At 43.4% G+C, this 27,500-nt stretch overlaps 1 protein-coding gene across 1 annotated transcript in view; it reads left to right on the forward strand.

Annotated features, from left to right (window-relative positions):
- The window catches only part of MED20 (Mediator complex subunit 20), a gene marked incomplete in the record, with an annotated part of 66,572 nt that overhangs the window by 26 nt on the left and 39,046 nt on the right, over positions 1–27,500 (forward strand). The window contains 1 exon segment of the mRNA XM_086539077.1: positions 1–132. This exon segment is cut by the window's left edge and continues 26 nt beyond it. Coding sequence (XP_086395203.1) covers positions 119–132 — 14 coding nt within the window.

The following is a 27,500-nucleotide window of genomic DNA, read 5'->3' on the forward strand; positions in this document are numbered from 1 at the left end:
AGTCAAGATACTCTTAGACTTGAGTCCAGTCGTGGAGAATTCAAATAAAAGTCGAAAAATAACTAACGATATTTTCTGTCACAATACGATACTTTGTGCCTCCAAAATATAAACAAACATGGGAGTGACAGTGTGAGTAATATTTTAGATTTCGATTATATTTGACTTTACATTGTATATGACAACTTGGTAGATATATTAGCGGGTGACCATTGAGCGCTTTCAAACTAGGAAAAGGTTAATTGTGAAACTGGGACTATAGTTAGACTACAGCAAAGAACTAAAATATTGGTTTTAAAACTACCGGTATACAAAAAAATGTTTATGTTTAGATTTATTATTCATTAAGAAAATTTTTTTTTAGCATGTTAAGGGAAAGCTAAATGATGCAGATTTTGAAAAGCATATACCTGATAATTGTTTGGTAATGGTTAGGTTTGTAGTAGTGGGGAACAGCCTATGAAAGAATTATTTTCTGAGGCATTGTCTTACTGGTTTTGGTTAATTATCATGGTAAATGTTTATTAGACACTCATGCACGTTCACCGGCCTATATTCATATAATGTCCACGACAGGCCACCACATCTTTGGCACTCAGGCAAAGGCCAACAACACTCCATTGTGGCTCTATTGGCAAGATATCGTTTGTAGATCTCTGACGATTCAGTATCTAAGAAAGCAAGATTCCAGTCATAGTTTTGCTAAAATATATGTTGATAGGTTTGTTGTCCTTTTCCAGAGCACCAAAGGCGTATAGGTAGTGCTGATCTGTTGAAACCACTTTTGGGTTGTACGAGGATTTCATTATAACACAGCTCGTATAATTAGAAGAGAACTGTGGCATTTGAGAGCCTCTCTTAATGCAAAGCTATATCATCACTGTTTCACCATAACCATTTTATTGAGGTTTTATTTTAATTTACACTGAAAGTTATAAACCTGAGAATTTATATTCTGTGCGTAAATTCAAGATATTCAGTTCTGTATTGACAATCATATAGATACAGACAATAATGGGAAAATATAGAAATGTTTATCCACTTTTTTTTTTTTTTCTTGTTTATTTCTAAGATAAGTTGTACACACAATCATATAGGCATCCATACACACTGTTTGCATCCATTCATCCATTCTTCCATCTCTCCAACTCTCCACTCTCCATCTCTCCCCTCCTCCCCCTCCCTCTCCCTCTCCCTCTCCCTCTCCCTCTCCCTCTCCCTCTCCCTCTCCCACCCCCACATATATGTGCAGTATAAATGAATTTGTGGGTGTCATGATACATTTTTACTTGTGTTAACCCTCTCTGGACAGGTGGTACAGTACTGTACCGCGCATTCAAAAGCCCAGTGGCCGGGCGGCACAGTATTGTGCCAGCCATTCAATTGATTTAGGCCTAATAATTCGAACGCCCTGGCATTGGGACATTCAAGGCTGGAATGCCCACGTCGTAAGTGGGTTAACGTAGCAGAAATGACAGTATGAGCATATTTTAACGTAGAATATTGTTAAGATTTTCTGATAAGTAGTGTAGTGTATATTGAAACAAATTTGAGTTAAAGTACATTGTTACTTGAGCTTTATTTTACCAAATATGCAAAATTATCTTGTTTGATTATTGGCTACTTCAGTAGTATGTTTTAAACATTCACTGTTGTATTGTTATTGTTTTGATAAAACAGTTGACGTTTAGTGACATATTTCTTTCTCTTATTTAGTATTTGAGTGTGGGATATTTAGACATTAATCCCATAGATGTTAGGGACCGTACGTTGTACATTATGGTTTTGTTTTATTTTTATTTCTTTAACCATAGATGGTTTAACAACTGTTTAGACCTTAAGGGGCCATTTAGTTAGCCTACTAGCCCTTATGGGATACTCCATTCCTCAAATTTTTATGAAGAAAGCATTTATTTTTGTTTTATTTTAAGCTTAGCTATTAACATTGTTGTTATTACTGTTATTGTTGTTGTTATCATTATTATTATTATTATTATTATTATTATTATTATTATTATTAAACCATTAGTAACAAGATAATAGTAAAAGAGAAAAACTTTTTTTAAAGAAAATTCAAGTAATGGGTTGTATTTATGAGGTTTGGTAGGCATTTTAAATGACTCCATTATGACTTAGCAATTGGGAAACCATCTGTGTCACAGTGGACATTGGATGTAAACATGCTCTTCAAACATCAAAGGAAGTCTGTGGAATAGAAACATGCTGCTTATAATAGGATGATGATGACAATAGTATATGATGATAGATAGATAGATAGATGAATGGTAATAAAGTATGTTTGAAAGAAATGGAAGAATTTCATATATTTTAAAGGGCATACACGTAAATGCCAGTATTAATCTTCATAAGAACAATAACTCAGAATAACCAGCCATGTATATCATGAGCATTTACTGTGACAATATTTTTCACTGTTGTTACTGTTGCTCTGGCTATCTAATTATTGTGTTATTGTTTCTATTTTCCATGTGATGATCATGATTAACATCATCGCAATATTGATTATAATGTTGATTATCATGCCTATTTGCTTAATCTTTATATGCTCTTACAATCTAACATAGAAATGTACTAAACAATCCCTTTTGTAGTTGTATTTTTGGAATCTGCAGATCAAAGTTGGGATGATGATACCTGAAAATATAACAATAGTTTTCTGGCTTCCTGTGGAATATCGGTACAAATTATCCATGTCTACACCTGAACATCCCTATATTTAATATGCATGTTAGAGGTTAGAATAGTGGCAGTATGATTAATGGACATGATAGTGATCATTATGTGTCTTTGATTATTATTAATGTTAACAATGATAATGATTGATTTTTTTTTCTTTTTTTTTCTTTGTTATTTATCCAATGACAATGATGATTTTTTTCATTATTCATATTATTGCTATTATCATCATTTTTGTTACTGTTCATTTGTTGTAATTATTATTATTATTACTATTATTATTTTTATTATCATTATTATTATTATTATTATTATTATTATTATTATAATTATTATTATTATCATCATCATTATTATTATTGTTATTATTATTTAAACTATTATTTACATTATTATTTGTATTTGTATTGTTATTGCTCTCTTTTTTTTATCACTACTGATATATAATTGCTATTGTTGCTGTTGAGGTTAATATCATCATCTTAATTCTTCTTATTATTATTTTATTTATTTATTTTTTTTATTATTTTATCAACATTATTTTATTATCTTGATCTTATCATCATAGTTTTTATTATTATTACAAATATTCTTGTCATAAAGCTGTAGTAGTGCTTATTTTCTTGTTCGACAAAACAATTTAATGTGTAACGTAGGGAAACATGCTCTTGTCTGCAAAAGAGTAAACTAAGTTCTCTCTTTTTGGGTTTCTTGTATGATAGAAGGGAATGTACTGGTTATGTGACCATTTTTATAATACAATGGGACTACAAACTTTAATGAGATATATTTAGAGTTGATCTGACATTATGAATTAATGACTTCACTTGTTTAAAACAATCACTAAGTATTAAATGATGTTTCTAAATTAACCAGTGATGGAGTGGTATTCATCATTGTTGTATATTTGATATCTTGGAGTTAGAAAGTCATTAATGGTATTAATGGCTAATTAACAAAGTCATGGAGACACACCACTAGTATAAGGCCACGTTGTATGTTAGAAGTATGTTTAGTTATGATATATTCTCTCTTAAGTGGTTTTAGCTTTGATGTTGTTGAATAAGAGATACTAGAGTACAGTTGCCGGTGCAGAAAGATGGAAAGGGAGGGAGACAACCTCAGAGCCAGGATGCCTTCAGGGGAAAGGGCTGGGGGATCATGTTGCTTCTGTAGTCGGTTTAGAGATTTGTGAAAAGCAGTCTCTCCCACGTGCGGAGTCTTCTTCTCTTACATTTAATGTGCTGGTGAAATGATGTGGAGATTCTTAGAGTTACTTGCTAGTGACACTTAGATGGATTCTAAGTGTCATATCGAAGATTTGGAAATGTTTTCATGGTAAGAAATATTAATGATTACGTTGATTAAACCAAACCATTTGGGATAATTTACTTAGTGCCAGTAGGAAGAAAGTAAGTTCGCATAGAAATATACATCAAGCAGGATGTTGGACAAACAAGCTAAATTATGAGCATGCACAGATGCTAAAGGAGAGGCAAACATGCTAATTGCCAGGCTGGTTCTCCATCTTGTCCTTGCACTATTGCTTCTTTTTGCTGTTATCATCATTTTTGTTGTTATTATTATTGTTATAGTTATCATCATCATCATCATCTTCATCTTCATCTTCATCATTATTATGGGTAGTCATTATTCTCTTTATTTATTATTATCATTGTTGTTATTATTATCATCATCTTCATCATTATTATTATTACTGTTATTATTATGATAGTTATTATTTTTGTTATAATGACTCACCTCTTTTCTCAATATCAGTGCATGCTTCCAGTTTCCCCCTTCCTCACATAAGCCTTGTAAACCCTTCTCCTGCTTCCTCCCCTCTCCTTCCCCTCCCCCTTCCCCTTCCCCTTCCCATATCCTCCTCTCCTCTTCTCCCCCTATTCCAGTTTCTCCCTTCTTCACATCAGCCTTCTAAACCCTCCTTCTGCCTCCTCTCCTCCCCATCCCCTTCCTCTTCTCATATCCTCCTCTCCTCTTCGCCCCCTATTCCAATTTCCCTCTTCCTCACATCAGCCTTTTAAACCCTCTTCCTCCTCCTTCTCCTACTCCTCCTCCTGCTCCTACTCCTGCTCCTGCTCCTGCTCCTACTCCTACTCCTCCTCCTCCTCCTCCTCCTCCTCCTCCTCCTCCACCTCCTCCTCCTCCTCCTCCTCCACCTCCTCCTCCACCTCCTCCTCCACCTCCTCCTCCACCTCCACCTCCTCCTCCTCCTCCTCCTCCTCCTCCTCCTCCTCCTCCTCCTCCTCCTCCTCCTCCTCCACCACCACCTCCTCCACCTCCTCCACCTTCTCCTCCTCCTCCCCCTCCCCCTCCCCCTCCCCCTCCCCGTTCTCCCCGTCCCCTCCACCTCCCCCTCCCCGTTCTCCCCTTCCCCTCCCCTTCCCCTCCCCTTCCACCCCCACCCCCCACATTATCAACCACCCTCCCTCCAGCCCGTAGTGCGCGCCGAAATCTTTTTCACTAAAGGCCACGGCTCCATGCATTCCTTATGGGCCTGCCTCTTAGATCTCTTTCCTGGGGTGTGGGTGTGGGTGTGGGGGACAGGGGGGTCATTTGGTCAGGCTGGCCCAGGATCTCGTTAAAGAATATGTCTTAATTTTTCTCCTTTGATTATTATTCCTCGTTAATTATTTGGTTGTTCGTTTTGACAGCGTCACATGTCGAGGGAGATTGAAAAAAAAGAGTAAGGGGTGGGGGTGGGGCTGGGGAAGGGGGGGGGGTTGTTGGCGGATTGATTTAGGAAGAGCCGGGCCGGAAGTTAATTTTCAAGGGGGAGAGGGGGGAGGGTACTCGTACTCGTACTCTTGCGAGTTATTGGCTGTGATTTAATGGTACTTCTGCCGATTGACTCTTAATAAAGCGACGGAATTAGTTTTCCCGTCTCTCTGACTTTCTCCCCCCCTCCTCGCTCTCCCTCCCTCCCTCCCTCCCTCCCTCTCCTTCCTCCCTCCCTGTCCTTCCTCCCGCACGTCCATCTCTCTCCCTCACCTCCCCTCCCCCTGCTCTCTCTCTTTCTCTCTCTTCCCCCACCCCACTCTCTCTCTCTCTCTCTCTCTCTCTCTCTCTCTCTCTCTCTCTCTCTCTCTCTCTCTCTCTCTCTCTCTCTCTCTCTCCCTCTCTCTCTCTCCCTCTCTCTCTCTCCCTCTCTCTCTCTCCCTCTCTCTCTCTCCCTCTCTCTCCTCCTCTCTCCCTCTCTCCTCTCTCTCCTCTCTCTCTCTCTCTCTCTCTCTCTCTCTCTCTCTCTCTCTCTCTCTCTCTCTCTCTCTCTCTCTCTCTCTCTCTCTGTCAGCCCTTTCCTCCCTCTCTCCCTACTTCTTTTTCGTTTTTCCCCTCCGTCTCGTTCTCTCCCTCTTTCTCATTCTCCTGTAATTTATTTCAACAACTGTTACCATGAGACTGCAGCGAGTTATAAAAGGATATATATTTTTCACCAACTTTTAACATATGAAACGTTTAAATGCACATTGCTCTGAATAATACAAGCATAGAACGTGATATGCAGAAATGTTGGGTTTTAGGAGAGGGAAAATTTAAGATTATGAATTACAAGAGGGAGCACAGATGGGGATTAGGGGATTAGGGGATTAGGTAGATTCACTTGCTCACTCGCTTACTCACTCACTCACTTACTCACTTACTCACTTACTTACACATGCATACACAAAAACACGTGCATGCACAAACACACACTCGCATGCACAAACACACACTCATGCATAAGCACACACGCGCATGCACAAACACACACTCATGCATAAGCACACACGTGCATGCACAAACACACGCTCATGCATAAGCACACACACGCATGCACAAACACACAAGTGCATGCACAAAAAACACACAAGTGCATGCACAAAAAACACACAAGTGCATGCACAAACACACAAGTGCATTTACAAACACACAAGTGCATGCACAAAAAACACACAAGTGTATGCACAAACACACACGCACATGCACAAACACACACGCATGCACAAAAAACACACAAGTGCATGCACACACACACACACACACACGCATGCACAAAAAACACACAAGTGCATGCACACACACACACACACACACACACACACACACACACACACACACACACACACACACACACACACACACACACACACACACACACACACACACACACACGTCACACGTCACACACCAAATACATACGTCACGCACTACACAAAGTGAATATAATAGGAATATATTATACATAAATACATTCATAAAACACACACTTGTTTTTGTGTGTGTGTATGTGTGCGGGTGCATGCATATTATAAATATATGTATGTATAAAATATTCATATTCTATTCACTATTTTGCGGGAGGCTAGTGAATATATTGATTGCTGACTCCCGTTTCTTGTTGCATAAGACTATGGATTGTCTTAAAGCCTTTCCTCATTTTCGGAGGGAGTTTTTCGTATCACAAGACTCCGTTTAATGGGATGGCTTTTATGTGTCTGGCTGCGTGTGTCTGTGTCTGTGTCTGTGTCTGCTGTGAGAAAGATTAAGTGATAGGGGGCAGGCAGACAGACGGGCGGCTCCAGATAGACAGTAAATGGAAATGAGGGAGGGAGCGAGGGGGTGAGAAAGCGAGTTAAAGAGAAAGGGGGGGTGAGAGAGAGATAGAGAGGAAGAGAGAGAGGGTGAGAGAGAGAGAGAGAGAGAGAGAGAGAGAGAGAGAGAGAGAGAGAGAGAGAGAAATTTAACAAATTAAAAGGAAAAAGGAAAAGCCAGACCTCATATCCATGTTGGGGGGGGGGGGATGCCACCAGAGCCACAGACCGGCTAATGGTGTCCGAGGCGAGGATATATTACAACATCATAACCGTGGGAAAATGCAGTATGTGGCTGATGTTTATCTGGTGCGGGATGACACTCGCCTTTGGGACGGGGACGAGAAGAGAGTGGGCGGGATGGACCGGAGGTGGGCGGGGTGGGTGGAGTGATGGGCCGTTGGAAAGATTGAAAAGAGGGGAGACGATGGAAGGAAGGGAAGCATACGCTGAGGGAGAGACAGACAGACAAACAGACAGGAAGAGAGAGAGAGAGAGAGAGAGAGAGAGAGAGAAGAGGAGGGGAGGGGGAAGAGAGGAGGGTAAACAGGTAAAGAAAAGTAGAAGGAAATAAAGAGAAGAAGAAGGAGAGAGAGAGAGAAAGAGAGAGAGAGAGAGAGAGAGAGAGAGAGAGAGAGATAGAGACAGAGACAGAGAGAAATTCACATATAATACCATATATAGACATGTTCACACCTAAAAAAAAGAACGTAAATCCAATACACAGTCACTAAATTCCATGCTTTTGTTTCCCGACATCAAGCTTCTGGCCATCCTCTCCTCGTCTCTGCCTGCTTGCTTGCTTGCTCCCTTGTCCGCGTTCCTGCTTGCTAAAATGTCTCTCTGGCAAGCTCGTTTCTTTATGTTGCTTGGTGCGCCTGCTCTCTCCAGGTCGCTATTGGATTAAACCTCCCAGGGAAAAAAAGAGTTACATTTGGAGCCCATGTGCGCCACGCTCTTTCACCTACTTTGTTTTGCCTCCTCTCCCTCTTCTCCCTCTTCTTCTGGTTCTCCTGGTTCTTCTGGTTCTTCTTCTCATTCTCCTTGTTGGGATTATTATTGTTGTTATTATTATCAGTATTATTGTTTTTTTTTTTAATATTATTACTGTTATCATTATCAGTGTTATTATTATTATTATTATTATGTTGTTGTTGTTATCATCATCATCGATATTGTCATTATCCTGTTATCATCATCATCATCACTATTACCATGATCATTTTAATATTATTATATCTTTATTATCACTTTATTATCTTTATTGTTATTGTTATTACTATTACTATTACTACTACTACTACTATTACTATTACTACTACTACTACTACTACTACTACTACTACTACTACTATTGTTTCTGTTATTAATATTGTTGCTTTTGTTGTACTCTCTCCTCATTCTTCCACATACACTTCCACCTTTTCATTCCTTCACCTGTTTATATATTTATAGTGTGCAAAGCGTTTCTCCTTCTTTCCCTCCCTCTCCTTTCCTCCCTCTCCCACCATTCATCCATCCATCCATCCTTCCTTCCTTCCTTCCTTCCTCTCTTCCTTCCTTACCCCCAACTGTTTGCAATATGGTCTAAAGAGTTCATATTAATTTTATCTATCTATCTATCTATTTCTCACTCCCATAATAATTTCATGGATTCGAGGGACACCAAAGAAGAGATACAGGGTAGAGGAAAGGAAAAAAGAAAGATAGAAGAGGCAACAAGAGACAAATGGATAAAGTAGCGGAAGAGGAAGAATCATTAAAGCAAGAAAGACCAAAGAGGGAAGGGTGTGTGGGGGTGGAGGGAGGAGGGGGGGAGATAAATAGGAAGTTGATTCAGATGCAGTGCGTCTTCACGAGCAATTAGGACCATCTGCGGCCGCCAATGCAAGGAATCTCGAGTTGCTGCCATGCCATTGCACGGGTTGCTTGCCATACGGAAGGGGCTCATTCCTTCGTGCAGGTGGAAGAGGGTAGAGGATGGGGGGGGGGGCGAGAAGAAAAATGCGGAGGTAGAGGGGAGGTGTAGGAGGGGGGGGGGGAGGAGAAAAATATGGAGGTAAAGGGGAGGTGCAGAAGGGGGGGGGGGCGAGGAGAAGAATGCGGAGGTAGAGGGGAGGTGTAGGAGGGGGGGGCAAAGAGAAAAATACGGAGGTAGAGGGGAGGTGCAGGAGGGGGAGGGGGCGAGGAGAAAAATACGAAGGTAGAGGGGAGGTGCAAAAGAGGGGGGGGGGCGAGGAATAGAGAAGGGGAAGGTGCAAAAGAGGTAGGGCGAGAGAAGACGGAGTAGAGGGGAAGTGAGGATGGGGAGAGATATAAGAGAAGGACGAAGGGAAGATGTAGGGCGGAAAGGAGGATATAGTGAGAGGAAAGATGGGAAAGGGGAAGAAGTGGGGGAGAGGAGAATATAGAGAGGAGGAGGAGGGGAAGAGGCAGTGGGGGTAGGAGAAGCAGGAGGTCTACGTCGTCGGAATCTGGGTCCCGTTGTAAGGGGCGAGAGGGAGAGGAAGAAGGAGGAAGAGGCATAGAGGGAGTAAATGGAAGAGGAAAAGAAAAAATACGGAATGGGGAGAGAGTGTAGATACGAAGATTGAGAGTAAGTTCAAGTGTATGTGTAAGAGAGTGAGAGAGAGAGAGAGAGAGAGAGAGAGAGAGAGAGAGAGAGAGAGAGAGAGAGAGAGAAAATGGGAGGGAGAAGTGTCAGACAAAGATAAAGGTCCAAGGTAAAGTTTAAAGTGTTATGCGAAAGAGAATAGAAGAAACAAAAGGAGATGGAATAGAAGGCGCTCATCATAGAACTGAGAATCATAACATTTCCAACCAAGAAAAACAACAACAAAAAAAAACTCAGAGTCGCATGAGGTCGACCTTCTTCCTCCGAAGAGGGAAGTGGAAGAAGAAATCCTTCCTTGCGGCACCGGAAGGAGTGAGAGCAAGAAGAAGAAGAAGAAGAAGGTTAAAGATCGGTAAAGATAAATAAAAGAAGAGTAAGACTGAAGAATGCCCCCCCCCCCCACCTCGAAGAAAAGAGAGAGAGAGAGAGAGAGAGAGAGAGAGAGAGAGAGAGAAATTGCAACAGTAGGAAAAGATGAGGAAGAAGGAAGAGGGGGGGAAGGGAGGAGAGTGGAGGGGGGAGGGGGGAGGAGGGGAGGGGGTCGAAGAGGATTGGGGTCTTCGTCATCCTGATAGACACAGCCCATTACGGGGGCGACAGCGGCTAAGGCTGCGGTGGAAGCGAGTCGCCCGCCGAAGCTGCTGCTGTTCGTCGCATCGGCCGCCCGCTCCCCTGTGGCGATCGGGCGGCGGGGCGGGGCGGTGCTGTGGAGGGGGAGGGTGGTGGGGGGATAGGGGGAGATGTGAGAGGGCGGAAGGGGGGTGGTTGGGGCATTGGGAGGGATATTGTAGGGGAGGAGTGGTATTGGGGAATGGAGGAAGTTGTGGAGGGAGAGGGGGGAATAGAGGAAGAGTGGAGGAGGGGGAGGGGGTAGTAGGATGCCAGGAAAGCTTTGGGAAGGGGGGGAAAGGGAGGGGGTTTGTCGGCCTAGGGAAGAAGGGAGTTAGGGGAATGGGGGTATATGAAAGTTGTAGGGGGGTATATCAATCGTAGGGGACTAGGGAGAGGCGGAGATTGAAGGGGAGGTAGGGATGAGGAAGGCGGGGAGGGGGGGAAGTCCTGTAAAAGCGGGGGATTGGGAAGGGAATGGGGGTGGGGAGTTATTGGGTGTAGGGTGGGGGAGGGCGTGGGGGAGGCTGGAAGTGGGGCAGCATTTGCTTACATGACTGTGCTTTGGAGTCTTGTCGTGAAATGATCTATGATTTTTTTATATTATTGCTGCATCTGCTATTGTTATTATGATCATGATTCTTGCCATCATCATCACTATTATTGTTGTTTTTGTTACTGTTGTTATTATTGTTATTGATATTAGTACTGTTTTTTGTTCTTTTCTTTTTTTAATGATAATTCCATATTGCCATCTTCACTATCACCACATTATTGTCACCGTCGTCACCACCACCTCCGTCACCACCACAACCATCACGATCATCACGGCCGCCACTACCATCATCATCATCATCAGCTTCACAATCGTCACCACCTTTACCTCCGCCACTACCATTAACACCATCACCACCGGCATTATCACCACTATCATCACCATCATTACCATCATCGCTACCACCATCACTACTTGTATTACCATTACTACCATCATTTCCATCATCATCTTAATCATCGCCGCCACTATCACCACCACAATCACCATCGACACCATTACCATTACGATCATCATCATCATCACCACCATATATCAATTTATATATATGTATCGAAATACTTATCACCCACACATGCACTGTAAATTTAACCCCCCCCCCCCCTTGGTCGACGATGGTGATGAACCTGCACTGTCGCGTCCAAGAGAACTCAGTTATGCAAGCTATTTAGATCGTTGCAAGCTATGTAGATCATTGCAGGCTGACACAGATGCGACAAACACGAATCCCGGCCGGCTGTGACGGACGATTCGGCTGCGTTCGAATTTAAGCCTTCATTTTCGGGCTGTTTTGTTAGGATGGAATACACTGGAAATTCTCTCTCTCTCTTTATCTATCTATCTGTGTCTCTCTCTATCTCTTCGCTGAGTGATTTTGGACTTTTGAGTAACTGCTAGAGAAAAAGGGAGGAAGGAAGGAAAAAAATAGTAACAAAGGAAGAGGAGAAAACAATGACAGAGGAAGAAGAAAAAATCCTTAGAAATAAAAGGAAACTCAGTAACCAAGGAAGAAAAAATGAAGAAAAATCAGTACAATGAAAGAAGATAATTAATAAAGAGAGAATAAAAAACAATTTATGAGGAAGAAGAACATAATCTACAAAGGAAGAAGGAAAATCAGTAATAAAAGAAAAAAAAACTATAAGAAAGAAGAAAAGTAGATAGCAAAGGAAGGAGGGAATTGAATAAAAAATGAAGGAAATGTCATTGACAATGGAAGAAAAAACAAACAAACACCAAAGGAAGATGGAAAAGTAAATATCAGAGGAAGAATTAAGAAAAAAACGATGACAAAGAGAGAGGAAAATAACTCAGAAAGGAAAAGAACAGTAAAATGAAGAAAGAAAAAAAATCAAAGAAAGAAGATGATAAAAGGATAATATTGGAAGAAATCGATCCAAAGGAAGGATGACAAAAAACAAAGCAATTAGGAAGAAGAAAAAGCCTGTAACAAAAGAAGAAAGACAAAACCTGATAACAAAGGAAGAACAAATAATCAAGTAACAAAGAAAAAAAGAGCTGGGCAAAATAATATTCAGTTTCTTATGATATCAAAGTGATTAATTAATGATCGATCGGGCTCGTTAATCCGATGGCCAAGTACTTGGAGCGCGGAGCAGATGTCGCTCACGGCTGATGGGAAACTTAATGTGTCTTTTGGAACGTTTTGTGTGTTATTGTTGTCAGTGTAGGAAAGGAATGTTGAGTTGATTGATCCTGTGACTGATATCGGGATTGTAGATTGAGTGTGTGTGTGTTTGTTTGTTTGTTTGTTTGTGTGTGTGATCTAATTATTTTCATCGTCATTTTAGGAGGGATGGATGTGACTTTGTTGTACCTGTGTAGGACTTGGTATCAATTATTGGTCACAAAATCATTAATGGAATCATTACTTTTATATTGTTTGTTTATTTTTATTTTATTTTTCACTATAAATCGACACTCGCACATGTACCGAAGTTTGTAGATGAAACGCTTATAGATGAATGGAAACAAATAGAAATGACACTGTATGCCACACTGTAAGATATAGCTACATATTGTTAGTAACCTTATACCTGAGACATAACAGTTTAGCGTGTTGAGTAAGTAAGGTCACGTTTTTTTCGTATTGCTTTGTAACCAAAATGACGTAATTGGTTACTGCAACTCGCCTTTTCAATTATGATCACTGTGATGAAATTCGCCACTCAAACACCCTTGCCCATGAGTAAGTATTCAACTCTACTTCTGCTGTGAAGTTGAGGGATTAATGAATGGCAGTTACGTAAGTTTATCAAGTATTTTACGCTGAATTATTAATAGTCTTCGGTCATCGGAAAGCGGTTACAGGCTGTTGCATCTTCCTCACTTGCCAGCTGGTCCGTTTAATTTTTAGTGTTTACGTTAAAAGAAATATTCATATATTTTGTTATGCTTTTGTGTTTGTGTGTGTGTGAGTGTGTGTGTGTGTGAGTGACTGTGTCTTTGTATGCTTGGGTTCACTCGTGCTTGTTTGTCTAAGTAAGTAAGCCAGTCTGCATATGTCGAATAGTCAGTATTCTAAGACCGTCCTTTCGTGGGTAACTTTTCTGATTCTTAAAATCAGCGTTTATTTCACCCTTTGTTTTATGATTTTCATTTTTTTCGTGTCTGGTTCACCTCTTATTTGATTTTAATTTCGCTTCAGTTTCTGAGATGTATGTAAATATATAGATATATATTCTACAGTCCTTCAGAACTGATACACGTAAATACATTTTCATGAATATTTCTGAAAGTCTATTACACAGTAAATCTATATATCTTTCCATTCCTCTTTATGTGTGTCTGTATAATATTATTGAATACACACAGACGCAAACTTTTTTATGGTTACAGCCCTTTCTCCCTATCATGGATTTGCTCTATAACATTTCCGCCTGCCACTCACAGTGCATATATGTTCATGGATGCTATTGCACGCTGATAAAAAAAGAGAGAAAAAATGGCGGCGTGGATGCACAGAGCAGTTTTAAGAGGCTAACATGTCTTGTAACGAATCGCCTTCATAAAGTTTATGACTTGCTAACTTGGGCATCAGACTACGAGCCTTCCCCCCCCTCCCTCCCTCCTCTTCCTCATCTTTCTTCTCTTTTCTCTTCCTCCGTCTTCCTCCTTCCCTTCTTCTTCCTCATTGTCATCATCCTCTTGCTCCCTCCTTCCTCCTCCTCCTCCTCCTCCTCCTCCTCCTGTTCTGCTTCACCCTATTGTTCCTCATTCTGTTCCTCCTCCTCCCGCTTCCGTTCGTCTCCTCTTCTTCCCCCCATCTTCCTCCTCTTTTTCCCCCTCCCCACTTCTCCGCCTTCCCCCCTCCCTCCTCGTGCTTCCCCTCCCCCACCTTCCCCCTTCCCCTCCTTCCCCCTCCCCCCTCCTCCTCCCCTCCTTCTCCTCACCCCCCCCCCTCTTCCCCTCCCTTGCTCCTTTCTTCCTTCCCTCCCTTGCTCCCCAATCCCCCTTCTCTCTCTGTGTATCTATATATATATATATCCATCTCCCTCTCTTTTCCTCCCTCTTTTCTCCATCCCTTTCTCCCCCTTCCTCTTCCCCTCTTCTTCTCCCATCCCTTCTCCCCTCCTCCCCTTCTCTCTCCCTTTCACCTCACCCCTCCCCTCCCTCTATCCTTCCCCTCCCCCTCCCCCTTTTCTCCCCTCTTCTCATCCTTTCCCTCCCCCTCCCCATTTTCTCTCCTCTTCTCCCCTCTTCTCATCCTTTCCCTCTCTCCTTTCTCCGGCTGGACCTTGGTGAAGGCACATTTGCTCGGGGACTTGTATTGCACTACGATAATTCTTTTTTTTTTTTAAAGCGGTAATCCGTGTGTGGGTGGGGGGGCGGTATGGGCGGGGGAAAGAAGGGGGTGGAAGAGGAAGGGAAGGGGGGGAGAGAGGTTGTGTTGGCACTTTCTCATTGATTCGCATTTTTGTTTCTTTTTTTTTTGTTATTACTTTTTTTTCTCTCTCCCTCTCTTCCGTAATCATGTGGTCTTTTGTTGTGTTTGTTATTACTGGTGGAGGTCGTTGCCGGAGGTCTAATTTGGATAGTTGCGCTGGTATTGTTGGGATGATGGTCACTGTGCTCATCTTCTTTTTCCTCTTGCAGCATTTGTTGAGCACCACGTCAGCATAATAATTTTTGTTATTGTCATTGTAGACGTGTTATTTGGTCGTGCACTGTTGTTGATATTACTTGTTTATTTGTTGTTGTTATGATTATTGTTGTTATTATTTGTGTTATGATTATCATTTTTATCATGATGATGAAGATTTTTGTTATCATTATTATTATTATTAGTAGTAGTAGTAGTAGTTGTAGTAGTATATATTTATATATGTATATATATATAAAATTTATATATATGTATATATATATATACTATTGATAACAATGATGTAATGATAATAACAACAAGAACAGTAAGAATGATATAAAAATTCTGCTGATGATGTAATGTTGGTTGCAATAATGATAAAAGCAACGTTACCTAAGCATAACAATGACAATAATATTACAAACATTACAAAAAGAAACCAGCAGGCACAATAGCCATCACCAACAATGCCGAGGATGAAAACAATAGCAATAGTAATGTTGGTGTGTTTTCTTAGTTGTGACTGTTTATTTGTGCATTTGTTATCGTTGCACAACATTGCACAATCTCAAATCGCAACATCCAACCCGTGTTCGAAAAAAAACATTACAGATTAATAGTAATGATAATGATAGTGATGATAATAACAATAATGATAATGATAGTAATTATGATAATGATAGTAATAATAATGATACCAATAATAATGATGATGATAATAATAATAAAAAGGATATCAAAGAGAAGGATCGGCGAAGAGGAGACAAACGGAAGGAAAGGACTTGTTGGAACCGTAAACTGATACACTGCATTGCACGAAGACACGGGAGGCGCCGTTTGCACCTGCTTGCACACACGCGACCTCCTTCCCCCCTCCCTACCCCTCCCCTCTCCTGCATCACTCCCACCTCCCCTCCACTACTTTCACATCGCTTCCCCCTCCTCCTTTCTCTCCCCATTTTTCTCCGCCTCTTCTTTCTTACCGTTCTTATCACTGCCCTCTTCCTTTACCTGCTCCTCCTACTTTTTTTTTCTTTTTTTTTTCTAAATTCCTCCTCATCTTTTTCTTCCTGGTTGTCGTTATGCTCTTTCCCTATCTCCTCTTCCTCCTCCCCCATCGTCATTCTCTTTTCCTGTTCTTACTCCTTTTCCTCATCCTCTTTCCCGTCCCCTTCCACATCCTCATCCTCCACTCCCTCCTCCTCCTCCACCCTCCCTCCCCTCTTTTCCTCTCCTCTTCTTCCTGATCCTCCTCCTTCATCTCTCCTCTCATAATCCTTTGCTCAAGGTAAAGGGAGCTTGTCCTCCTCTCCTCCTCCCCATCCTCCCTTCCTCCTCTCCTTCTCCTCCCCATCCCCCCTTCCTCCTCCACTTCCTAATCCTTCTCCTCCCTCCTTCCGTCTCTTCCCATTCCCTTACCTCCTCCACATCCCCTCCCCCCGCTCCCTCTCTCTCCTCTTCCTCTCCCTCTTCTCTTCCTGCACCCTCCCTCCTCCTCCTCCTCAATCTCTCTTCCTTCCGTAATCCTTTGCTTAAGGTAGAGGGAGTTTTCGCGAGTCGCAACATAACTCGTGCGGGCAAGGGATTAGTGTTGGAGAGGGGAGAAAGAGGGTAGGGATAAGGCAGTCTATATGGTAGGGGGTAGGAGGAGGAAGAGGGGAGGTAGAGGAGAGGCTGGAGGAGGAGGGGATGGGGATGGGTTGGGGATGAGATGGGGAGGTGAAGAATAAGGAAAAGAAGGGGAAGAAGAAGAAGGAAAAAAATTAAGAAGGAGAAGGAAAAGAAGAAAGTGGTTGAGGAGGAGGTCGTGCCTTAGTTGTGTTAATAAATATCCGCACACACGTCTAGATTCGCAAGGTTTACGGAAGTGGTGTGTGGGTACAAGGCTGGTTCGAGTGGTGCCTGTGTGCCTCCGTTTTATTTTATTGTCTCGGGTCCGGTTAATTTTGCTCTTTGTTTTATTTGCGTTGGCGCTGCAGGAGGCACATTTTCGAAGAGGTGAATTTAGGCCATTAGAAAGAGAGAGAGATAAAGGGGGAGGGAAAAGAGAGAGAGAGAAAGAAAAAGAAAGATAGCACGCCATGAAGGACTAACTGCTGAAATAATGTTAAGGAAGAAAACGGAGATTGAAGTATGCTCATTGATTGGTCAGTTAGCCTTCACGGTATGGAAAACGGAAGGAGAGAGAGAGAAAGAAAGAGAGAGAGAGAGTTGTAGTGGGGGTGGGGTCACGTGATTAACATTAGGTTGCAATGGCTATGGTTCAAATGTTAAATAAAACGCTCACATTTTAATAATTAAAGTGACATTAGTTGGCATGATATTAGCCTATTATATCAGGCTTATTAAACCAGAACCACGAGTTGCCATGTTTTCTCTTTTTTTCACTGTGTGTCTCGGCTCTTCCCTGGCACACCGCCGCCGCATCTTCGTTTTTGCCCCTGACCGCCACCATAACCACCGCATAATCACCATCATCATTGCATCACCATAACGAAGAAGAAATCCCCGGAAGCCTTTTTTTCTCCATTTACTTCCTATTCTTTCCTCTTTATTTTTTTTGGCTGATGCTGATGGTAGGGGGACGTGGGAAGTAGGGGGGAGATGGTGGATGGAGAGTCTTGTTGCTTGATGTGCGTTTGTTTGTGGGTATGTTGCATTGGCGAGCTCTTCTGTTTTCGTCCCTCGCGTTTGTGGATGCGTGGACTCCTTGCTTCCCCTCTCTCGGACGTTTGCTCCCTCCATCTCTCCCTCCCCCCCTTCTCTCTCTCTCTCTCTCTCTTTCTCTCTCTCTCTTTTCCCTCTTTCTTCATCTCTTCATAGCTCCTCCTCTTCCGCCCGCACCCTCTTCTCCTTCTCTTTTTCTGTCTCCTTCACCTACTCCTCCTCTCCTCCTCCTCCTCCTCCTCCTCCTCCTCCCCCCCCCTCTCCTCCTCCCCTCACCTGCACTTTCACCACCACCTCCTCCTCTTCCTCTTCCTCTTCCTCCTCACCCTCCTCCTTTTCCTCCTCCTCTTCCATCTCCTTCACCACTTCTCCCTCCCCCTTTCATGACACTTCATTTCTCGATCTTGTAGGGGTTAGTGGGGGTTGGGGGGGTGCGAGGTAGTTGGAACGAAGATTGTGATACACGCAGAGGTCGTTAAGGTTGATATATTAGCGATAGGACAATGCAGCAGGCGGCCTTCTCGACGTAACACTGTAACGCCCGTGCTCTGGGAGTTGTTTATATGCAGTGCTGTCGGTGCACCATAGCGTGAAGGGAGGAGGGGAGGGGGTTCTTAGGAGTATGTGGAAGTGGGGTGGGGGGGATTGTCTCACGATGGCGCCAATGTCGATGCTTACGATATAAGGGCGGGAAGGCAAAGTGGGTGGGAGGGTAGGGGGGGAGATGGGAGAAGAGGAGGGATAGGAGAGGGCGGGGGAAGATGGTGAGAAGAAAATGGCAATGAGAGGAACAGAAACGATGGAAAACAACGAGAGAGAAAGAACGCGAATGAGAGAGAGAGAGAGAAAAAAAAAAAGGCCGGACAATTCAACATCATAGAAAACGGGGAGAAAAAACAAGCAAACCAGAGTAATACAAGGGCAGACTTAAGGAAAACGGCCATGATTTGAAGTGAAAAGATGCAGAGTGTAGCAGGACAAAGGCAGGGCAAGTGGCATTCTCGAAGGATCGTTGAGTTGATTCCCGAGAGGAGAGGGAGGGAGGGGAGGACGGGAGGGACGGGAGGGAGGAGGGTGTATTGCTGCAGATGGTCGCCATAGATGGTGAGTGGGAGGGGAGGAGGGTTAGTGGGAGGGAGGTATTGCTGCAGATGGTCGCCATAGATGGTGAGTAGGAAGAGAGGAGGAGGCTGAATGGGAGAGAAGGAAGAGGGGAGGAGACCGTAGGGGGAAGGGCAAGTCGGAGGAGAGGAGGGTGAGTGGGAGGAGAGTAAGAAGAGAGGAGGAGAGGAAGAAGAGAGAAGGAGAGGAAGAAGAGAGGAGGGGAGGAGGCCGTAGGGGGAAGGGCAAGTCGGAGGAGAGGAAAAGGAGAAGAGGGTGAGTGGGAGGAGAGTAAGAAGAGAGGAGGAGAGTTAGAAGAGAGGAGGGGAGGAGGCCGCGGGGGTTTAAGGGTAATGGCGGACATTGTTATTGGAGCTTTTAAGGGTTACACTTTGCGTGAAAGGGAATGCCTGAAGTTCTTGAGATATTGCAGTCTCCAGACAATGAGCGGTTGAGCCTTTTCGGATGACCCGACAATCCGCAGCAATAAGGAGGAAGCATACCGACGGGGATCAACGATCGTAAATCTTTGGTTGCCATAGTTGCCATAAATCTTGAAACTCCCAAAATATAGGGTCTTCATTTATGATAATGAGGCTTGTAAATTGGTGATGCGCACTTATTGATTGTTGTTCCCTAGATATTCCTCTGTATTAAAGCTTCATTGGTGATTCGATAATTCCGTATAGATTTATATTCCTCATAGATTTGAATATTGATATGTTCAACGGCGGAGTATGAGCATAAATTGATGAAGGAACATGGCTAGAACAGAGAATATTGATAGAAATATAGTCGAGTCATAATTTTCGCTCAAGCTGTTTTTTATGATTACAAGAAGTAATATTTATTAATTACGTCGACATGTATAGCAAGTATAGCATAACAAGTCGGAAGACAGCTTAGAAAAATTTATTGCAGCACGAGCATGCCTTCATCCACGTCAACAGCAACAACAACAGCAGCAGCAGGAGCAGTGTTGTTGCAGTTGTATTAGCAACATTAGTCGTAGCCGCAGCGCGTGCGAGGATGTGAATTTTTATCTCCCACGCTCCTCTCCCAACTGCTGTCAAACACTCGCGGTTTATTACAAGCGCAGAGCCGGGAACTTGGGTCTGTCTTCTCCCTTTCTCGCTCTCGCTGTCTTGTGGTCCTATCTGGGTTTGCCTTCTCGCTCGCTTATCTCTCCTTCCCTCTGTTTTTAAGTATGTTCCGTCCTTTCTTCTTTTCTCTTCTCTCTACAACAAAACACAAACTTTCTAACAAAACTTTTCTCTTTCATCTATCTCCTTTCTCAAATCTCTTTCTCACTCTTCTCCCCCCTCTCTCTTTCCCTAATAATCAAGGGGGTTAAGTAAAACCTCTTCTCCCTCACCCCCCCTCGCCCAATCCCGCCCTGCCCCTATCCCCCTTCTCCGCCCTAGGAAAAGAAAAAAACTCGTCTCTATCTCTTTTTCCCTTCTCACACCTGTCCCCTTCGCTCTCTCTCTTTCTTACACCCCATCTCTTCTCTTCTCCTCTTTCTCTCCCTTCTTTCTTCTCTAAATACCTTTTTTTCCCCCTCATAAAATCTCTCTATCTCTTTTTCTCCCCTTCTTTCTCTCTTTTTTTTCTCCCCTTCTCTCTCTATTTTTCTCCCCTTCTCTCTCTCTCTCTTTCTCCCCTTCTCTCTCTCTCTATTTTTCTCTAGATCCTCTTCCTCTCATTTTCTCTTTTTCTCCCATACAATTTCTCACCTTCCTTTCCTCTCTCTCTCTCTATATCCTACTTCTCAACACTCTCTCTTCTCTCTCTTTATTCCCCTTTCTCTGCCATTCTCACTCTCTTATCTTTTTCTCTTTCTCTTTCTTTCTTTTCTTTTTTCTAAATCTTTTACCTCCCATAATCCGCAAACTCCCATCTCTCAACTCTTACACCTCAGTTCTCATCTGCTCCTTTCTCTCGGCCCTTCTCTCTCTCGGAATTCTTCTCATGAGCTCCCCTATCTCTATCTTTCTCCCCCCCCTTCTCTCTCTCTTTTTTTCCCCTTCCTCTCTCTCTCTTTTTCTCCCCTTCCTCTCTCTTTTTCTCCCCTTCTCTCTCTCTTTTTCTCCCTTTCCCTCTCTCTCTCTTTCTCCCCTTCTCTCTCTCTCTCTTTCTCCCCTTTCTCTCCAGTCCTTCTTCTCAAAGTCTCTCTCTCTTCCGGCCCTCTCTCTCTCTCTTCTCTCGTCATCTTCTTCCTTTGCCCCTTCTCACTCTTCCCTTTCTCTTTCTTTTTCTTCCTCCCCTTTCTTTTCCTCTGCCTTCGCCTACTTCCTTTGTCTCCGAATATCTCTCTCATTTTCTCCCCCTCTCTCTTTCTATTTCCCCCCCCCTCACTCTCTCTCTCTCTCTCTCTCTCTCGGTCCTCCTTCCTTCTCACTCTCTCTCTCGGTCTATCTCCCGTCCGCTCTCTCTCTCTCTCTCTTCTCTCTGTCTGTCTGTTCTCTCCATCTCCTCCTCTTGCTCTTTCTCGTCCTCTCTCTCGCTCTCTCGTTATCTCTCTCCCGCTCTCTCTCTCTCTCCTCTCTCTCCTCCAACAACTCTCTATTTTTAAACTCTCTTTCGTCCCTTTCTTTCTGCCCTCTCAGCTCCAGCTCTCTCTCTTCGTTCTCTCTCTTCTCTCTCTCTCCTTTGTCACCATTCGAATATCTCTCTCCTCTCTCTCTCCCAAAGACGTCTCTTCTCCATCCTCTTGTTTTCTCTCCTCTCTCTCTCTCTCTCTCTCTCTCTCTCTCTCTCTCTCCTCTCTCTCTCTCGCTACTCCTCTCTCATTCCCGCTCTCCAACACTTCTCCTCTCCTCCTCTCTCTCTTCTCTTCAAACGCTCTCTAACAAATCTCCTCCCTCTTATCTCTCTCTCTCTTTTCACCCTCTCTCTCCCTCACTCTCGTCTCCCTCTCACTCATCCTCTTCTCACTCGCTCTATCTCCTCTCTCGTCATTCCATCTCTCGTCTCGCTCTAATTCCTCTCGTCTTCGATCTTTCCTCCTCACATCTCTCTCTTCATCTCTCTCTCTCTCTCTTTCCTCTTCCCCTAACTCTCTCTCTTCTCCCTCTCCTCTCTTTTCTTCTCCTCTCCTCTCCTCTCTTTCCTCTTCTCTCTCTCTTCTCCTCGGTCTCTCATAGTCCTCTCTCTCTCCTCTCTCTCTCACTCTCTCCTCTCTTCTCGTCTCTCACTATCCTCTCTCTCTCGTCTCTCTCTTCTCTCTCTCGTGCGCTTCTATCTCCTTTCGAGGTCGGGTCTCGTCATAATCTCTTCGTCTCTCTCTCGTCGGTCTCTACAATTTTCTCTCTCTCTCTCTCTCTCTCTCTCTCTCTCTCTCTCTCTCTCTCTCCCCCACTCCTTCTCCCGCTGTCTCGCTTTCTCTCGGTGTACTCTTTATCAATCTATCTCTATCTCTCTCTCCCTCGCCCCCCCCCCCTCTTACTCTCACATCACCTCAACCTCAACCTCCATCCATCCATCCATCCATCCAACCTTATCTATCCTTCCAACTTTGGTCCTTCTTTTGCGAATATTCATATCAGACAGAGACAGATCCAGGCCGAGATTTTTTTTTCTCCCCGAATCCGTTTGACGAGATTCTCTGATTTGGATTCTGGATTCCATTTGACTGTGTTAATGAGAACGATTTTATCAGGTCTCGAGGAAGGACGACCTCGGCGGTGCAGTGAATATTGGATTCAGAATGATTCGGTCGTACTGATGGTTATAGACTTCTTTTTTTTCATTTGATGAGGAATATAATTCCACACATCTCTGGGTTTTTTCCGTCTTTCTGTCTTTTTTATTGGTTTTGTTTGTGTATGTTTATTTGTATTTTGTTGTTTTTTAAATTTCCAAATCTTTCATATTATTTTGTCTTTTTTTTTATATCCGTATTATTGTATTCACATTTGTTTATGTCCTAACTATTTTAGAAGTACGAAATCTAAAGAATGTCATGTAAATATGTGATAGTTTGCCACATAAGTTCCCATTTTCTGTAGTCGTGTGTATCGATTCGTTTTCTTTTAGGTGATAAGGGGTAACATGGGTATTTACAATTCGTTAGCTCCACAGTACTTTCATTTTGAATTTTTTTTCATAAAAAAACATATCGCCTTTTGTATTAGATTGGTATGAAAACTTAAAAAATGTGTTATGTATGCTCATTGTGATTTTACTGAGTTTACTTGTTTTGTCTCACTGAATTATTTGTTTGTTTGTTTTCACTTTCCCGCTCTCTACATTACTCATTTCCCCCCACCATTATTATGTTTTATTTCACCCATTCCTGTTTCTCTTTCTCCGTTTTTCTTGTTCGCCCTTTCTTTCTCTTCTCTTGTTTTTCCTTGTTCTCCGTCTAACTTCCCCGTCACCTCCTCTTCCTCCGCCTCCTCCTCCTTTTCTCCCTCTAACTTCTCCTCCTTCCTTTTTTAACTCAAACTTCTCCGCCGCCTCCTTCTTTTCTCCCTCTTGGCTTCTCCTCTTCGTCCGCATTATTTTTATCTTTGTTTGTATTGTCTTTTTCGTCACCTTACCTTTTTCCTTCACCTCTCCTTATTCCTCCCATATATCTTCATCTTTTTACTACTATATCTTCGTCCTTCTCTTCCTTTTCTTCTTTCTCCTTCTGCATCCAAATCCTCTAAATGTCCTTTCTCATCCCAAGTCAACACATTGGAATGCCGCTTTAAACCTATCTGCCTGACTATCATCATTTTCTCCTGCTCTCTCCTCTCCATCTCTCCCCCCCCCCCTCTCTTCCTCCTCCACCTCTTTCTTCCCCCCCTCCTCCTCTTTCTCCTAACTCCTCCCCCCATCCTCCTTCTTTCTCCTCTAACACCACCATACTGCACCCGTAAATTACCCCCCATCCTCCTCTTTCTCCTCACCCCCCCTCCTCCTCTTTCTCCTCACCCCCCCTCCTCCTCTTCTCCATCCTCCTCCTCTTCCCCACCCTCCTCTACCTCCTCCTCTTCCTCCTTCTATCCCCTTCGTAACACCTTTTCCTCCTCTCCATCCTTCACCTTTTTTTCCTTTCTTTTCTCCTCAGCCACCTCTTCTTCCCTCCCTTCCTCTACTCCATCTTCTCCCCCTCCTCTATTTCAGCCTTCTCTTCCATGCCTATATCCTCCTCCTCCTTTTCTTCCACCTCCTCCTTCCCATTCTCCATTATCTCATCCTTCCACCTCCTCTGCCTCCCCTTCCCCCTTCTCCACTTACTCTTCTCCCTCTCCTTTTCATCTCGCAACTTTCTACTCTTCCCCCTCCTCTTCCTTTTCCTCTTCATCCTCCCCATCCTTCATTTTCCATCTCCCTTTTCTCATTTTGATCCTCCACTTCCTTCTCTACCTTTTCTCTTCCTCTCCCTCTCCCTCCCCTCTTCCATTTCCTCATCTCTTTCCCTTCCTCCACTTTCTCTCCCTCTCCTTCACCCCATTCTCCACATTCTCCTCCACATCCCCTTCCTCTCCTTCCTCCACTTTCTCCAATTTTTTTTTCTCCCACACTCCTATACTATCTTTTCTTTCTCATTCCCTTATTCTTCCTTCCTTTCCTTCACCTTTTCCTCCTCTTCCTCCCCATCATCAACTTCCTCCTCCTCCTTACCTTCCTCCCCATCCCCACCTTCCCTTCCTCCCTATCATCAACTTCCTCCCCCTCCCTATCTACAACTTCCTCCTCCTCCTTCTCTTCCTCCCCATCCTCACTTTCCTTCTCCTCCTCCTCCTCCTTCCCTTCCTCCCCATCGTCAACTGCTTCCTTTTCCTCAACTTTCCCGTCTCCCCCTCCCTCACCCTCTTCCCTCACCCTCACCCTCACCCTCACCCTCACCCTCACCCTCAGTCCTTCGCCCTCCAACGCCGTATATCACCACCAGAACCACGGAGCGACACAAACTTTATTAGATTTATCCGCGGCAGACGGGGTTCTTAGGAGGAGGAAGAGGAGAGAGGGAAGAAGACGAAGAGAGAGAGTGAGAAGGAGAAAGGGGGGGAGGGAGAGAGGATGAGGAAGAGGGAAGGAGGGAGGGAGGGAGGGAGAAGGAGGGAGAGAGGGAGGAAAAGAGAGAGAGTGAAGGTGTTAACAGGAGGGAAGAAGGGGAGGAAGGAAAAGAGAGAGGAAGGGAGGGTAGGAGAGAAAGAGAAAGGGAAGGAAGTAGGGAAGGTGGTAAGGAATGTAGTATAGGGAGGGAAGAAGGAACTAAGAAAGAGAAAGGTAGAAAGAGGAGGGAAGAATAGATGGAAAGTGATAGAAAGGAGGAAGGCTATAGAGAGGGAATTTAATTTAGATTTGATAAAAGTATTGTCAACATGGAAATTCACTTACATGCTAAATGACGGTGCAAAGGGGGAAAGTCTTGGCAAGGACAGAAGCACGAAAAGGAAGGAACAAGAAGGAGCGACAAAGTTGTGAAAAGGAGAATATAAAGTCTTTTATTTCTTTTCCTTCTTTATTTTTTCCTTGTGTTTTTTTTTCATATATTTTCTTTTTCCTTTCTTTCTTATGTTTTTCTCTTATTTCCTTACTTTCTTATGTTTTTTTATTATTATTATTTCCTTTTCTTTCCCTTCTTAGTTCCTTTCTTATGTTTTTTTTCTCTTCTTAATTCCTTTCTTATGTTTTTTTTTTTTTTTCTCCTTATTTCCTTTCTTTCTTTCATATGTATTCGTTAAAATCTTTTTTAAATCCTCTTATCTTCATGACGCGTGCCGCACTATCACTCATCTATAAGCTAAGAATAACCTTTTCGAATTACCCGACCCGATTACTAAACAGGTATTGCATGTTGTGTAAACGAAACGAGCTTTTGCCAAGATCAATTTGTCACGTGCACCTAACTCTTATTCATGTGCGTGGCCGCTTCCATCATCTGATAGAGCTAAGATAACCTTTAGATTACCCGACCCGATTACCGTAATCAAGTATTCATGGTTGTGTAAACAAACCGAGCTTTTCCAAGATATTTGATCACGCACCTAACTGTTCTTTTTCTTCTTCTTTTTCCATTGTGCTCGCATGGAAAGGCCCGCAACAACCTTTTTTTTTCTAAATTCAAGGTATTTTGATTGATTAGTCATTCAATTTATCAATGGCAATTCTGATTATTGTTTATGATATTTATTATGTGTTAATATCGTCGCTACCATTGTCAGAATCGATATCACAAAATATATCACGATACTTGACCACCGTGGCTATGATAACCACAGGCATATTTAAGCATTTAAGCTGCATTCGTATCATTCAATCGATGCTTGTAAATGCTAAAGCACTTTATACGTCTATGCCTGTAAACCCAGGTGCAGGTAAAGTGCTCTCAGCCCGCGTACTTGTTCCTTCCAGTGTTTATGTTGATACGTAGTTGGCTGTGGTTAAAGTGTGTATAAATGCTAAAGCACTTTATACGTCTATGCCTGTAAACCCAGGTGCAGGTAAAGTGCTCTCAGCCCGCGTACTTGTTCCTTCCAGTGTTTATGTTGATATGTAGTTGGCTGTGGTTAAAAGTTTGTGTATGCGAGTGTCAGCTGCAAGCAAGATGCACTGTGGCAGAGTGGGTTGCGCGGAGAAAACATGTGGAGGTGGTGGTGTGTTATTTCGCGGTGCCTTTAGGGGGGAGGGAGTAGTGTAGCGAGGTGCAATGTGGTGCAGTGTAGTGCACAGAGGGCCGGTAAAGAGCTGTGTGGTGCAGTGCAGGCAGTCATCATTCTAGCGGCCCCAGCACTATCATGGCTAGAGTTGAAAGGCTGCTGGGCGTATCTCTCTCGAATTGGAGGTGGTGGTGTGTTATTTCGCGGTGCCTTTAGGGGGGAGGGAGTAGTGTAGCGAGGTGCAATGTGGTGCAGTGTAGTGCACAGAGGGCCGGTAAAGAGCTGTGTGGTGCAGTGCAGGCAGTCATCATTCTAGCGGCCCCAGCACTATCATGGCTAGAGTTGAAAGGCTGCTGGGCGTATCTCTCTCGGACAGGGAAAAAATACAGCGCGACCAGTGTCTTCCAGAGGAGAGGAAAAGAGGGAAAGAAGGAGGTGGATGAAGGGGAGTTAGAGTGAGAGGGAGGAAAATAGAAAGAGGGGGAGAGAGAAAGAAAGAGAGGGAGATGGGGGAAGATAGAGAAGAGAGGGAGATGGGGAGAGAGAGAAAGAAAGAGAGGGAGATGGAGGAGAGGGAAAGAGATAGAGAGGAAGATGGGGGAGAGAGAAAGAGAGAGAAGGAGATGAGGAGAGAAAGAAAGAGAGAGAGGAAGATGGGGGAGAGAAAAAGAGATAGAGAGGAAGATGGGAGACAGAGAAAGAGATAGAGAGGAAGATGGTGGAGAGAGAAAGAGATAGAGAGGGAGATGGGGGGGAGAAAAAGAGATAGAGAGGAAGATGGGGGAGAAAAAGAGATAGAGAGGAAGATGGAGGAGAGAGAAAGAGAGAGAGAGAGAGAGAGAGAGAGAGAGAGAGAGAGAGAGAGAGAGAGCGAAAGAGAGAGATGGAGAGCGAAATAGAGAGATGGAGAGCGAAATAGAGAGATGGGGAGCGAAAGAAAGAGATGGAGAGCGAGAGAGAG

The sequence above is a fragment of the Penaeus japonicus genome, unplaced genomic scaffold, assembly GCF_977035675.1.
Source record: "Penaeus japonicus unplaced genomic scaffold, GWHDUDI00000001_assembly GWHDUDI00000008, whole genome shotgun sequence".
Taxonomy (NCBI): domain Eukaryota; kingdom Metazoa; phylum Arthropoda; class Malacostraca; order Decapoda; family Penaeidae; genus Penaeus; species Penaeus japonicus.